At 38.6% G+C, this 14426-nt stretch overlaps 1 protein-coding gene across 4 annotated transcripts in view; it reads left to right on the forward strand.

Moving 5' to 3' along the window:
- Positions 1 to 14426, forward strand: part of sh2d4a (SH2 domain containing 4A) — a 44245-nt gene that overhangs the window by 28041 nt on the left and 1778 nt on the right. For 2 of the 4 annotated variants that reach the window (XM_084103610.1, XM_084103612.1), the window contains exons 2-9: positions 2964 to 3069; positions 3675 to 3906; positions 4311 to 4470; positions 9249 to 9372; positions 9461 to 9596; positions 11321 to 11516; positions 12541 to 12671; positions 14090 to 14307. In XM_084103610.1, the coding sequence (XP_083959736.1) occupies positions 3732 to 3906; positions 4311 to 4470; positions 9249 to 9372; positions 9461 to 9596; positions 11321 to 11516; positions 12541 to 12671; positions 14090 to 14307 (1140 nt within the window). In that variant the 5' untranslated portion in view covers positions 2964 to 3069; positions 3675 to 3731. The remainder of the gene's footprint in view (positions 1 to 2963; positions 3070 to 3674; positions 3907 to 4310; positions 4471 to 9248; positions 9373 to 9460; positions 9597 to 11320; positions 11517 to 12540; positions 12672 to 14089; positions 14308 to 14426) is intronic. The other 2 variants (XM_084103611.1, XM_084103613.1) reach the window with 1 other exon arrangement.

The following is a 14426-nucleotide window of genomic DNA, read 5'->3' on the forward strand; positions in this document are numbered from 1 at the left end:
TTGTACTGACGTATGAAGCAAAGCTCACACAGAAGTTTCACACCAAGCATCTTTCTGCTGGTCAAAGTGATGAATCTGCATGACCAACTTGAACCTGTTACAAAATCTGCGGGGGAATATTTTCTCCCTTATGCGAAATACCAGATTACTATTGAAATGACTGAATTTCACACATGAAAATTCACCTCAATTCTGCCCCGCCCCCAGTCTTCTATTGAAACAGTCCAACTCACGTCGCTGAGACGCCACAGAATCACAGTGTTACACTCTTTAGGAAGTCATACAATTAACATCTGAAAGCTGATTGGGAGAAATCCAGAAAATTATACACATCAGCTTTAAATAATGAAAATGAGAGCCTTTTCAATGACTGCCTGCACTAGCAGTTGGCACCGTTTGTTCTGCTCAAAAAAGCCAGTTACTATATAGACATCACTAGAGAAGGTAACATCATGGGCCTTTCTAGGACAAAGCCAAATATATTCTCAGTTATCTGGTTTAAAGGAGTTCAGCAATTCACCAAATCACATTGGTGAAAACAGAAAACAGAAACTGCAACCATGAACCTTCAGTGCAGTTCAGCTTTCAGAATGAATTAGCCCTGAGGTGTTTGTCTGTGATCCCCCTCACTGTCCCTCCATCAGCCAGCGATCGGCTCATGCTGTAACACTGCACCTCCCAACACTGCTGACATCAAACGGGACAAATATGTAAACCATCATGGATCACTACTAATTACACCCTTGATATATCCAACATCCAAGGCCACATGAAGCCCCAGACAGATATCATCACAGCCTCATATAAACATGGGTAAATTACAGAGCTCCATTCCAGCATGAGGCAGGAAATGCCTTCTTCCTTAAACTTATACTATTGCAAACGCTTTTGCAGTGTTTTTGAAAATATCTGAGCAAATAGTGGTTGATGTAAACAGTCATGCTGATGTATAAAACTGTGTTTAGATTTTTGAGCAATAACTCGAATGCATTTTTAAACTAATGACAATCCCAGACTTGACCAAATAGAATAATTGTACACATAGTGAACCACAAGATAGTCCATCCATAATAAATAAGATTAGGTGATAACTCAGAAATAGGCATATTAACAAGTAAAAATGTTTTAGTAAAGTGATGCATCACCACATGACAAATAATTGAAAAAAGCAACAGCAACAACAGCATAAATAAAAGCAGCAAATGGTAAATCATTTTTAAACAGAAGGGGGAAAAATCTGGAAAAAGCTTTTTAAAGTTTCTGGGTTTCTATGTAAAAGGCCTGTTTCGGTTTAGTTTTATTGTTGTTTTTTGCTCAAAATCAGTTTTACTTTTGCAAATAATCGTGCCTCAGCAGTGCTCAGCGATAAGAGCGGTCCGCTGACCCAGGGTCAGTGTGTGACAGAACTGACACCAGCTGCACTGCCACTTACATTTACATGCTTTAATCTTGTATATACTGTTTATTTTCAATCTATTTGAATACCTTGCAAACATTTGGTTTTCTGTGTTCTACATTGTTTCAAATTCTGCTGATTTGTCACGGTATCAAACTTGCTAATAATTTTGTTGCAAAAAAACAATTGCAAAATGAATAGTGATTACATTATAAATATACATATAATACATATAATTTGTGGCTTGTTGTAATTTTTTTGTAAATACATTTAATTAAGAATATAAAAATATAGATATTTCTACCAAATATAAAGAGCATTGCTAAAAAATAATTTTTCATTGCTTTTGGGGAAAAATCCTTAATGCTGAGCCCTTATTCACAGTTATGTTGGCAGTTGAAGTGACAGCAGTGTCCTGCAAGGTGAACAGCTGTAACTCATTAAATATTTATGTATTATATTTATTATATGCTGTTTTATGAGCTCATGTTAATTGGGAGACTACATGAAATATTTGATTACAAAAAAAATCCTTTGCCACTCTAAAAGCTAAAAGATTCTTAAAAATGTTTAAAAACATAAAATAATAACCAGTTACGGGACCCAAAATATATGCTAATACATCAGCTACATATATAGCTGAAAAATGTATGTTATTTGTCAACACTCTGGGATGCACATGTATGTACAGAATGATTATTTTTGTGCTTTCTCTTGAAAAGAAACGGCTCATCATCACACTTGCAGTGGTTCTGGCGAGAAGACGTCTTTCTCAATAAGCACGAAGATATTTTACAAACTGCAGTGTACATCAGAATCCACAGTTATCTGAAACGGATCAGATTTTATTTGAGTGTTTTGAGAAAGAGACAGCAAAATAAGGGTTATGAAGGTAAAAGGATGCATAGTTGGCGAGTTGGGGCCCATGCCTGAAATTGCTTAGGGCCCCAAACCACCAGGTCCACCCCTGCTCACTGGGAACACCGCATGAGCATCGAGCATGTGCAGTTTCACTGGAGGTTTGTGACACGTGCGCCACCTAGTGCACACATCAAGAAACTACAAAACCTGTCGATGATGCTGGAATGATGTAGCAAAATGTGGATCATGCTCAGTCACGATCTATTTATACTCTTTCCTTATTTTTTTTTCTTAGTTGAAAGTCACAATTTGAGTCATGTCAGACGTCACTAAACCATTCTCCACACTTCATCATGATCTGCACTGTGAGGGTCGCTAAACTGCGGGATGAATATGGTCGCACGTGTGAAAGAAAGCAGGAGTTAGAGTAGACCCTACTACAGCAACTGAGTGCACTTTTTCATATTTTTATTTTTAATAACTTTAAAGTTGCATGTATAAATGTGAGATTGGTGTGTACTGGAGAGATTCCGCGCTGATAATACAAACGAATAGCCTATAGAGCCGCTTTCATGAGTGTTTCACAGCAGCAGCGCAGCCGGAGTGTGTAGGAGGGAACTCAGTTTGACCTGTAACTAAGGGTTGAGTTAAGGGTGTGTACAGTACATTACCACAGACTTCACTCGACATTTACCTTTCTGTACAGGTATCAAGAGCTCTAAGCTTTATCCTCGGCAGAGATTGTTCTGGTTCTGTACAGCTGGTGTTCTGGACTGGTCCTCGCGTGTGTGTGTGTGTGTGTGTATGAAGCGGTAAGTCAGCGCGTGTCTGTCAGCAACGCCGCTGCCATTGATTGATTGACGGCTCTTTGTCCTGCTTCCTGTTCCTTATTTACATTCAAATGTTGACTGGAACAGATTTCTGTTTGTTTGTTTGAATATATGTGTGTCGAGATCGACCGATATCCCTCTTTTAATTTTATTTAGCAGAATTTAATTCCACTTTACTGTAGCTATATTTATGAAAAAAGAAAATGTTTTTTATATTAATTTTATACATTAATGTCAGATTTTAATTTTCAACAAAAAATATTATGGTATAATACTGTTTTTTAAGGGGTTTTGTTGTTGTAGTGTTTTAAAAAAAAAACTAATTACTATGAATGAAGGCCAGTATTGCTTTTTTTCCTTAATTTTTTTAATAGCCATTCAACATTACAGCATAATTAAAGTTTTTTTAATTAAAGTTATTTAACTGAACTTAACTTCACAAACCCATTGAAAAGTAACATTTGTATAGTGTGTTTGGTGATGTTTCTGTCTGTAAATACTCTATCAGCCCTCTCTCCCTGGGATAGTTTACACTGCATGACGTCCTGTGTTGTTGGCCTACTTCTTCTTTTGAATCTGTTTTACAGAGTCCAAACCCAAGCGAGACCAGTAGACGCCCGTGTGTTTGTGAGTGAAGCGTGAAGATGCTGCAGCAGATCCTGGCTGACATGTACATCGAGCCGGAGCTGCTGTCCGAGCTCAACGAGGAGCAGAAACAGGTGCTGTTCCTCAAGATGAGAGAAGAGCAGATCAGGAGATGGAGAGAACGAGAGACACAGCTGGAGAAGGAGGAGGCTGCACGTCTGAAAGACAAAAAAGGTTTTCGTTTACACATCCTTACTGTCAATAAGATGTGACTTTAAAGAGATGTCATTTGTGATTTTGAAGAGAGACGAAGTCAACACATCATAGCATTGTGCTGTTGAAATCTTAGCCCATGCTTTTCGTAATCCGTGTCTACACCAGACGCTAGTGGCGCCACTAAAGCAAACCCATTATAATCAGAGATGCTGTCTACACTGGACGTGGTGTGACGTCACATGACCCATCCTCGACAGTAAACTGATCGTTCTATTTCTGACGTACTTCAAGCTCTTGTGATACTTCTGACCAGAACAAATGGGTTTGCAATGTTCTCTGTCGGATCTGGTGTAGACACAGGGATGTTTATTAGTTTCATTCAGTGGCACGTGTTAAATGTGTGTGTGTGTGTGTGTGTGCAGTTTCAGGAAAGTTTGTGTCATGGATGAAGGGTCTTGATGATGATGTGTGGGTTTGGGTGATGGGAGAACATCGTGACGACAAACCTTACGATCAAATCTGTGACGATATCATGGCCGAGAGAGCAGCGCTGCAGGCGCAGAGAGAGGCTGAGCAGCTCAGGTGAAACGCACACACACGCACACACACACACACACACACACACACTCTCTTCATTCATGCAAGCGCAAACACAACTACACACTCGCTATAGGCAGATCGGGTATGGTTGTAACACTTTTGGTTGTAACACTTTTGGCTTCAAGTCAAGTCACCTTCATTTATATAACGCTTTTAACAATATAGATTGTTTCAAAGCAGCTTTACAGTAATAATAGGAAAATAAAGTAACAGAGATTGTTGTGGCTTTACAGCAGCTCTAGAATAAAGTTATTGTCCAGCTAAAGTTAGTTTTGATTGATTCACTTCCATTGCAAAGATCATTAGTTATTCCTTCATCAGATCTGGATACGGCCTGGATCCGGCCTGGATCCGGCGGACTGCGGTAAACCTCGGGATAAACAGAGAGACTAATATTAGCGTAGACGCCATCCTTCTTATGATGTAATGAGTACATCAGGATTTATGGGAAGTGTTCCCGGTTCCGGCTGACCTGATCTATGCAGCCTAACATTGAATTATAGAAGTTGATAATGTGTGTATGCTAGGTCAAAGAGATGTGTTTTTAGTCTAGATTTGAACTGACAGAGTGTGTCTGCTTCCCGGACAATGTTAGGAAGACTGTTCCAGAGTTTTGGTGCTAAATAGGAGAAGGATCTACCGCCAGCAGTCGATTTTGATATTCTAGGTATTATCAACTGGCCGGAATTTTGAGATCGCAATAGACGTGAAGGACTATAATGCGTTAAGAGCTCGCTCAAGCACTGCGGAGCTAAACCATTTAGTGCTTTGTAAGTAATCAGCAATATTTTTAAATGTATGCGATGTTTAATAGGGAGCCAATGCAGTGTTGACAGAACTGGGCTAATATGGTCATACTTCCTGGTTCTGGTAAGAACTCGAGCTGCTGGACCAGCTGTAGTTTATTAAGCGTGCAGGGCAACCACCCAGTAGAGCATTACAATAATCTAGCCTTGGGGTCATTAACACATGAACTAATTGTTCCGCATTTGTCAATGAGAGCATATGGCGTAATTTAGATATATTTTTAAGATGGAAGAATGCGGTTTTACAGATGCTAGAAACGTGACTTTCAAATGAAAGATTGGTATTAAAGAGCACACCCAGGTTCCTAACCGGCGACGAAGACTTGACAGAGCAGCCATCAGGTGTTAGACAGTATTCTAGATTATTACGTGAGGAAGTTTTTTGTCCAAAATTAGAATCTCTGTTTTTTCAGAATTTAGAAGTAGGAAATTACTAATCATCCAATTTTTTTATATCAGCTGTGCATTCTGTTAATTTTGTGAACTGGTAAGTTTCGCCCGGACGTGAAGAGATATAGAGCTGAGTATCGTCAGCATAACAGTGAAAACTAATGCCATGCTTCCTAATGATATCTCCCAATTTACCAAATTCTTTGATAAAGTCTGTATGGTGCCCTGGTGGCCTGTATACAGTAGCCAGCACAAATCTCAAACTTGATTTATCATTTAAACTAGATAGTGTTACATTAAGCACCAACACTTCTCAGTAATTCTGAAGATATTACTATAAATTCAGCTTCAGCATCTTTATTTTTGAGCTATAGAGTGCTCAAACTTTTACTACAATGCAAACCTCTGTAAGACTATCACAGCCCTTATGAGTTGATGTCAAATACATTGTGTGCCTTTGTTACAGTTTCTACCGGGGTAGTTTGTAACGCATGCTGGGGTAAGTTGTAGCAATTAGACAAACAAAACAGAGGCCACATTATGCAATATGCTACAAAAATAGGTTTATTGATGATCAATCCATATGAACAACATTTACGCCTTTATCCAAAGCGACTTACAAATGAGGAATACAGCAAGTGCGTCAACATGAAGAGGCAAACAACGCCAGAAGTGCTCAAAATACAAAGTTTCAGACATTGCTTAGAGTAGCATAAGCCAGACAAGGGAGGGATTCAGGGAAAAGGAAAGAAAACCTCTTTTTTTGTTTTAAGAGGTTAAGTGCTCACAGAAGAGTTGAGTTTTCAGCTGTCTTTTGAATGTTGTCAGGGATTCTGCATTCCAGATGAGGGTGGGGAGATCGTTCCACCAGCAAGGAACCGTGAACGAGAATGTTCAGGAGAGTACTGTTAGACTCAGGAGTGTGTGTGTTGTGTGTGTAAATGAGTCTACTAGAACAAACTTCCTTAATGAACACTCAACTGCAGTGTACTGTGTAAATAACATGTAGATCTAACTAAAAACACAGGAGAGTCAGTGAGATTGTGTGTCTGTGTGTGAATATTATAATATCAGAATCACAATGGTGACACATGAATGTTGTTAACTCTGGAGTGCAGGCTTACTGGGCACAGACACTGCATTGGACACATTTTACACACACTTCCTTTGGCTTAGTTGCCAAATGTCTCCATGCACACAATTTCATTCACCAATTTCATTGTCTGAGGTGTCATAATCCTCACCGCTGGCGCTTGCACAACTGATCTGTCTGTCCTGCCCTTCTTTAAAACCTCTCAACTTCCTTTTTTTAACGGACACTGTCCGTCACACCTTTATCTGTCTTTCATTTCCATCATCCAGCTATTCTGTAAGATTATTACAAATTATTAATCTTATTATTAAGATTATTATTAGAAACCGTCCTGAGTTGTATGTAGGTAACACTTTATTTTAGAGTGTCATTGTTACACGTTACATGTGGTTACTGTAGTACTAACTATAAATTAGTCATGCATAATTATATGCAACTAACCCTAAAACAAACCCTAATCTAACCCTATAGTAAGTTCATGTAGTTAACTATTATTACTCAGTACTTAAATGTATAATTACAGTGTAACACTGACACCTTAAAATAAAGTGTAACCGGGGATTGTTGTAACACTTGTGTTACAGCCCACCCCAGTGTTTAGCTAGCTGTATTAGCATAATGGTTTGAATTTAAAATTAAAAGTTAAAAATGCATAACATTTTCCTGAAAAAATACAATACAGTCTAATATTAGTTATATGATTTAATCTGCAAAAGTTTAAGGACTAGACGAAATATAGTTTTGGTCAAAAAAGCTATATTCTTACCTCAAAATCAGATTTTACTTTATAAAATGATGATTGGTGGAATTGATGGCGTTACAACTATACCTGGACTCATTATGTTATTTATTGTGCTGCCTTTAATTTATGCATATTTAAATTAATAAAAAACTTTATTACAGTAATAATTCATGTAATACTGTATCATGAGAATCATTATTGACAATCAGTTATTTTTGTAGTTTTTATTTATATGTAATGTAACTGTACATTGTAGCAGACAAATGTGGCTTTTATTTTTATATTTTGTTTAATTTTTAGTAACTTTGTAATATGCTTTTGCCACTTTTTTTAAATATTAGTATTTAGGTTTATTTCATTTTTATTTTTATTTCAGTTTAGTTTTTATCTATTTAAAGTTAACAATTTTAGTGCTACAAATTAAACATTTATACATTTTGTTTAGTTTAAGTTTTTTTCGTCTAATATTTGCATTTTATTTTATTTCAGTTTTATTTCAATTAACAAAAAATATATATAGTTTTTTAACAATAATAACCTTGTTGAGAATAACTTCTTATTTTAGAAGTTTGCTGTATTGTCTACAAAATAAAACTGTTAGAATAGGCTTAAGATTTCATTTCTTTCAATTCTGAGGATAATTATGACCTGTACATAAATATTTTTGAGAGTTTAACCCAGTTATACATATTATTCAGTATTGTTCTCATGTGTTGTGTTACATTAGAGATTATTTCAGTGGTAAAACTGATGAAATACAAATAATCAAAGAGTATATTTTCTCTGATCTGGGCCAATGAAAAGTTTAATAAGTAAAATAAACATTTACAGCAATAATCTATAAATGATGATTACAAAATAAAGAATAATAAAATAATCAATAAAAGTGATGAAAGTTGTAAGAGTAAATAAAAAGAAATGATGAGCTGAGTAATGACTCGTCTTCTGGAGCTGCTTTATAGCTGAATTGATCTATAAATATTCTTTGAACATGTATTGATTGGCATAAACTACAGAGTAATCCACTAGTTTAATATTTGACCAGTGTAAAGGAATGTTATCAGCACAGGGCTTGTGCGTTCAGTTCCTCCTCGTGTGCTTGATCTCGGCAGTGGGGCTTTCAGACAGAACTTAATATGAGGATTTGTTTCTGTTTTTAGAGGCACTTCTGATGTGAGATTATGATGATCACAGTTTTGGTGTATATCAGTTCACAACCTGTATGATCTGTATTTCCATGATGCAATGTGTGTTGTAGATAACTGCACTGAGCCAAAGGGCAAAACCTGAAGAGGCTTCTACAGTATTTAACATCAGCTGTGAGACAGATGTGCTCTGTTATCCAGTCATTCTAGTGACAATAACGGTTTATGCAACATTAAGAAACTGCCGAATGAAATAGGGGCTGAAATCCAACACAAACTGATAGCTGCATGATTTCATATCATGGAAAATATGCACATGCAAAACACGTTTGACTGCTTTTCTTTTCACGTTGACAACTAGACAATGACCAAAAAAGGAATTTTTCTGTGTGTGTGTGTGTGTGTGTGTGTGTGTGTGTGTGTGTGTGTGTGTGTGTGTGTTTTGTCATTTCATTATGAACGTTCTCAATGACATTCACGCTCTCCTCTCAGAGCAACATTTCTTCTGTTAATAATTAATGACCTCTAATAACCTATGCAAGTGGCCTGCATGTTTTAATGATTTTCCGCGTATAATTGTCCAGGGCTAGGAAAGAAGCTGAGCTAGAGAAGCGTTTCTCTGGACTGCATGTTGAGCCGGAGCAGGTTGTGTTGTCGGATCAGCTGAAGGCCAGAGAGGAACAGAGAAGAGCAGACGAGGAACTCGAGGTACTGCCGTCACACACGCACTGACACACACGCACGCACACACACGTTCTGCCCTGGTCTCAGTGTGTTGTGTGTGTGTGTGTGTCAGGAGGAGAGGCGTAAGGCTGAGGAGGAGCTGAGGAGGCTGGAGCTGGAGAGAAAACAGCAGATCTACATCAGCCTGAAGGAGAAGCAGCACAGCAAACACACACTCGACCAGCAGGACAACCACTGGCAGCAGACATGTAAACAACAACACACACTCTGATCACAACCACTTATCATATATCTAATCTACAGGAATCATGGGAATTAAGGTTCATCTCACAAAAAAAGTCATACATCACCCCAAAAACCACAAGGAAAAAATAATAAACCTAATAAAGAAAATTAAGAGTTTTTGGGGGGAATTTCCATCAAAATGATTGTTATTTTAAAGTGCCCCTATAATGCTATTTTAAAGTTTCCTAATGTGGTTTTGGAGTCTCCTACGACAGGTTTACATGCATCAAAGGTCAAAAAACTGTTTCATTTCCTCCACATTTGCACATCACCACATTTTCAATGATTCTCAAACGGCTCGTCAGATGAATCAATCTCTCTAAATCCCGCCTTCCGCGAGCTACTCTGCTCTGATTGGCCAGACAGCTCAGTCTGTTGTGATTGGTTTACCACGTACAGCATGTACAGCAGGGATAGGGCACTGTCCTGCAGGGTTTAGCTTCAGCCCTGATAAAAACTCACCTGCATGTATCTATCTAGTAATCCTGAAAACATTGATTGCCTTGTTCAGGTGTGTTTAATTAGGGTTGGAGCTAAACTCTGCAGGACAGTGGCCCTCCAGGACCGGAGTTCCCTATTCCTGGTGTACATAGGTACTTTGCCGGATGTTTTCACTCACTTAGAGCTATGTTACACACTACATGAAAGGTCATTTTCAAAAATCCTTAATGGGGCACTTTAATCATAAAACTTTAGGGGGGGCTATATGGACAAATTCATAAAGGGTAACTCTCGCCAAAATTGAACCTAGGCTCTTTTTGTGAATCTACCCGAGTCAAACTTTCGTGTAAAAGCATAATTAGAATGGAAACGCCACTTTTAAGATTGACCGTATTTTCATTTTAGGTCTAAATGTCTTGTGAATGGGAGTGAATAGGGCACGACTATGACAGCATCAAAATCGCTACTTTTAAAACACTAAGAAGGCTCGACACAACATGAAACTGTGCTGGAATTGTCACCAGAGGCTCTACACATGAACTCCAGCATTGAGAACATTGTTTGTGTACACAGAGTTTACTAAAAAGAAAGGTTTTGAACAACTCACTTTATCAGTTTGTGTTTCCGGTGGCTGGAATTTTGTCAGTCAAAAGTAGTCGATCTCCGAATGCAACGTAACATGAGGAGAGTAAAGATGGAACGCTCCTAAAGCTTGTTTCCATATAAATTCACAGATAATTTTTTATCTAAGTTATCATGCTTTTCATTGAAATTACAAGTTCATGACATTTCCTCATATGGAGTCAGTTCATTAAGTTGCATTCGGAGATCAACTACTTTTGACTGACAAAATTCCACTGAATGCACAAACTGATTCATGAACTGAACTGATTCGCGTCTTTCTGTGTGCGCAATTTTGCTTTTTTCTTCACTGCTTATTGTGCTTAGTAACACTTCTATCATCGAGCATGTGCCAAATTCGTATATGTATACAGTAAATACAAATACTGATGCATTATTGCTTTATTCTACTTTACAGTAAAAATAATCAAATTAATTAAAAAATCATCATGGAGAATAATGAGAATAACTACTGTTTATTTGTTGTGAGGCTGGTGACAGTGACTCATGACAGTTGTACTCTGAATAGGGAAGTTTTGTTCTCTGCGGTTGTGTTTGTGTTATTTCTCAGCGGTCGTACATGTACAGTAGGACTAACAGTGTGGTTTTGCATATGTGGTTCCAGTGCAGAAGTCAAAAGCCGCAGACGTGCGCAGACGGTCTCTAGCCAAGCAGACGATGGAGGACCACCGCAGGCGCTCAGTGAAAGCTCTGGAGAGAGGGCGTGTAGCGGCCGTCACCAAGGCCTTCGCCAGCTCAAACCCAGACCCCAACCCTCCACCTAAACCCAAACCCAGAAACACCAGCGCCGCCGTCAGCCGGTGAGTGCCGGCCTGTGCTCCACTTCACAGCCAGTGTCCTTCATTTCTGAGACAATAATTCAACAATAATTGCATAATTAAAAAGAAGAGCTGGTGGTTTGAAAGTCATAATGACCATGTTTGCAGAATAAAGGTAGTTTACACTGGATTATTCCTGCATTCGTGTAATCAGCATCTTCCACATCAACTGTGAAGAACTGTTCTCTTGTGGAAATACTGGAAATGCTTGCTCTTGACATTCATTATAGTTCAGTTGTTGTAATTGCACTGTAATTTAACTGTATTCCTGCTCCTTCTCTTATGGTGCTGTAGCCCGTCTGTATATTGATTTATGCTCATGTTTAATTACTCACTTCGTTTCAAACCCGTAAGACTTTGGTTTCAGCTACAGCTACAAAAATATGACATTATATCAATATCTGGGCTATGATGTGATGATTATAGCAATTCTTTATGTCTAGGAAACACACACTACACATCAAATGTTTGCGGTGCAGTAATAATGTCTCTTCTGCATTTATTTGATCAAAAATACAGTAAAAACAGTGACACATGAGCCTTCAGAAATCATTCTAATATGATAATTTGATGATCAAAAAACTTGAAAAAATTTATAATTATTATCATTGTTGAAAACCTGCTATCTATTTAATAATCAGTAATGTAAGTACATGCCGAGACCTTGACTCGTTCCATAACTGGAATGCCACCTGTCTCGTGCTATTAATAGTGATATATTGTACGTCATGTCTTTTCATTCCTCATCTCAGGAATGTCGTACTGCAGACTGTACATATTTTGACAGGAATTCCCCCTCGGCACATCATTGGCAATTCCCTTGTTATCCAGTAGAAGATGCTCAAATCTGAGCTATTCATGGAGCTCAGTGTCTACTGTGTGAACTGTACAGAGCTCAGTGTCTTAGCCTGGTTAGATATCTGTCACACAGCTTCAGTTGCTCAGGTTGTGATGATCCAGGGTTGGACAGAGATGTGACGAATGTCTCTTCTGTTGTGATTGGCAGGAAGGCTGGTATGCGGCGCTCATTTTCGACGACTAGTCGAGATCATATCATCCGCTGGTTTCGTGAGGAGCAGCTTCCCCTCAGGGCAGGGTTCCAGCGCGACCACAGCCGAATCGCCCCCTGGTTTCACGGTGAGACTACAGCTGTTCATCTGGACCCTCTCCAGTCCTCTCTCCTCAGCAGCTTCTGTTCTGGGCTACTGGTGCCTCTGACTTGCTTAGCTGGGGTGTAAAACACACTTAATATTCAGTAACATCATCGATCTGATCTGACTGCAGTCACTATTGGATGAGAATAAAAGCTGAATTGAACAGAGCTGAATGAGCTCGTTTGGTCAAACCACAAACCTCAAAGCTTCAGCACTGCCACTCTGAGCTCGACTGCTATGTCTGTGGTAAAACACGCCCCCTCATTAGCATACAGAGGAGGAAATGGAGAAATAAATACATGTAGACATAAATACATATATAGGCCTACATAAATAAATGTGAAAATAAATAAAAGTGGAAATAAATTAATGCATAAATATATAAATGAAAATACAATTATACATAAATAAGGAAATAAAAGTATAAATACAAATTTATTGTTTTGTTTTTTTTACATTTCTTCGTATATTTATTTATAAAGTCACAGATAGTCAATCTGAACTTTAACCACAGCAATTTTGGAGTCTCTAATTCAATCCCTCTAGCGCCACCAACTGTCCAAATTTGCACTCATGCTTATGCTAATTACTTCAGCGGCTCGAAACGATTCGATTGCACCCTATGACATCATTTCCATCATGTACATTTTTCTGCCATTTAGCATTTTTGTAAAAACCTACTTTTTCAAACTCATCCTTGGAGGTTTGTCCGATTTTCACCAAAACTGGCTCAGATCAGATCAACTGGTCTTGTTAGATTCCTTGAGTCATACTGAGAATAATGATACCAATTATTCCATAGTCAGTCGAAATTGCCGTCCGCCATTTTGAATTTCTTTGAAAACCTACTTTTTAAACTCTTCCTAGACTGTTGGTCCGATGTTTGCCAAAATCAGCTCAAATCATCGTGAGACCAAACCACTGTGGAATAATGCATCAGTGAAATATGATGGCATGATGCCAAGCTGATTCTGAGGCTGTATCTCTGACTCTCTGCACTGCTTTGGCATATTGACACCAGACTTGGCCTCTTCACCATACAACTGACCATACAACATCCATTTAGTAACAGTGCCACCTATTGGTCAAAAGCGATAAACAATTAATCCTATTACATGTGATTGTATTTATGATTTGTCAGTTGCTTTGCCTAAAATAAGTGTTGCACTTGGTCTGATTCTTCCATCCATGCTTGCATAAATAATAATTTAGATTTTTTTTGTGCTTGGCCCCTTGATTGCAGCTTGCAGCTATATTTGTCACTGTGAAGCTGCCCCAAAAAGAAAAATCTTTACTGTTTAAATGAGTGAATGGTAAATGTAAAGGTTGTAAATGTTGGTGTGCACTGCTGTCCTCTGCATTGGGTGTCCTGTAATGTGCATCATCTCACATCCCCTGCAGGGATAATCTCCCGTGAACAAGCAGAGGCGCTGCTGAAGGAGGGAAGGCCCGGGCTCTTCCTGGTGCGTGTTAGCGAGAGGATATTTGGATATGTGCTTTCCTATCGATCCAAAGAGGGAGTCAAGCACCTGCTGATCGACGCCTCGGAGAACTGCTACATGCTTCTGGGAGACCAGATCAGATTCACATCACTCAGTGAACTCGTGGAGTATCATCAGGTGATGTACTGCGCACGTCACTCGGGGTAAACTGGGCCGGGACTATACAACACTGAGCCTGGCTCTAGATTTCATCAGGCTGAGGGACAGAAGTACAGTGCATTGTACTGTTGTTTAAC

This window comes from Abramis brama (assembly GCF_963993115.1).
Source record: "Abramis brama genome assembly, chromosome: 25".
Lineage (NCBI taxonomy): Eukaryota > Metazoa > Chordata > Actinopteri > Cypriniformes > Leuciscidae > Abramis > Abramis brama.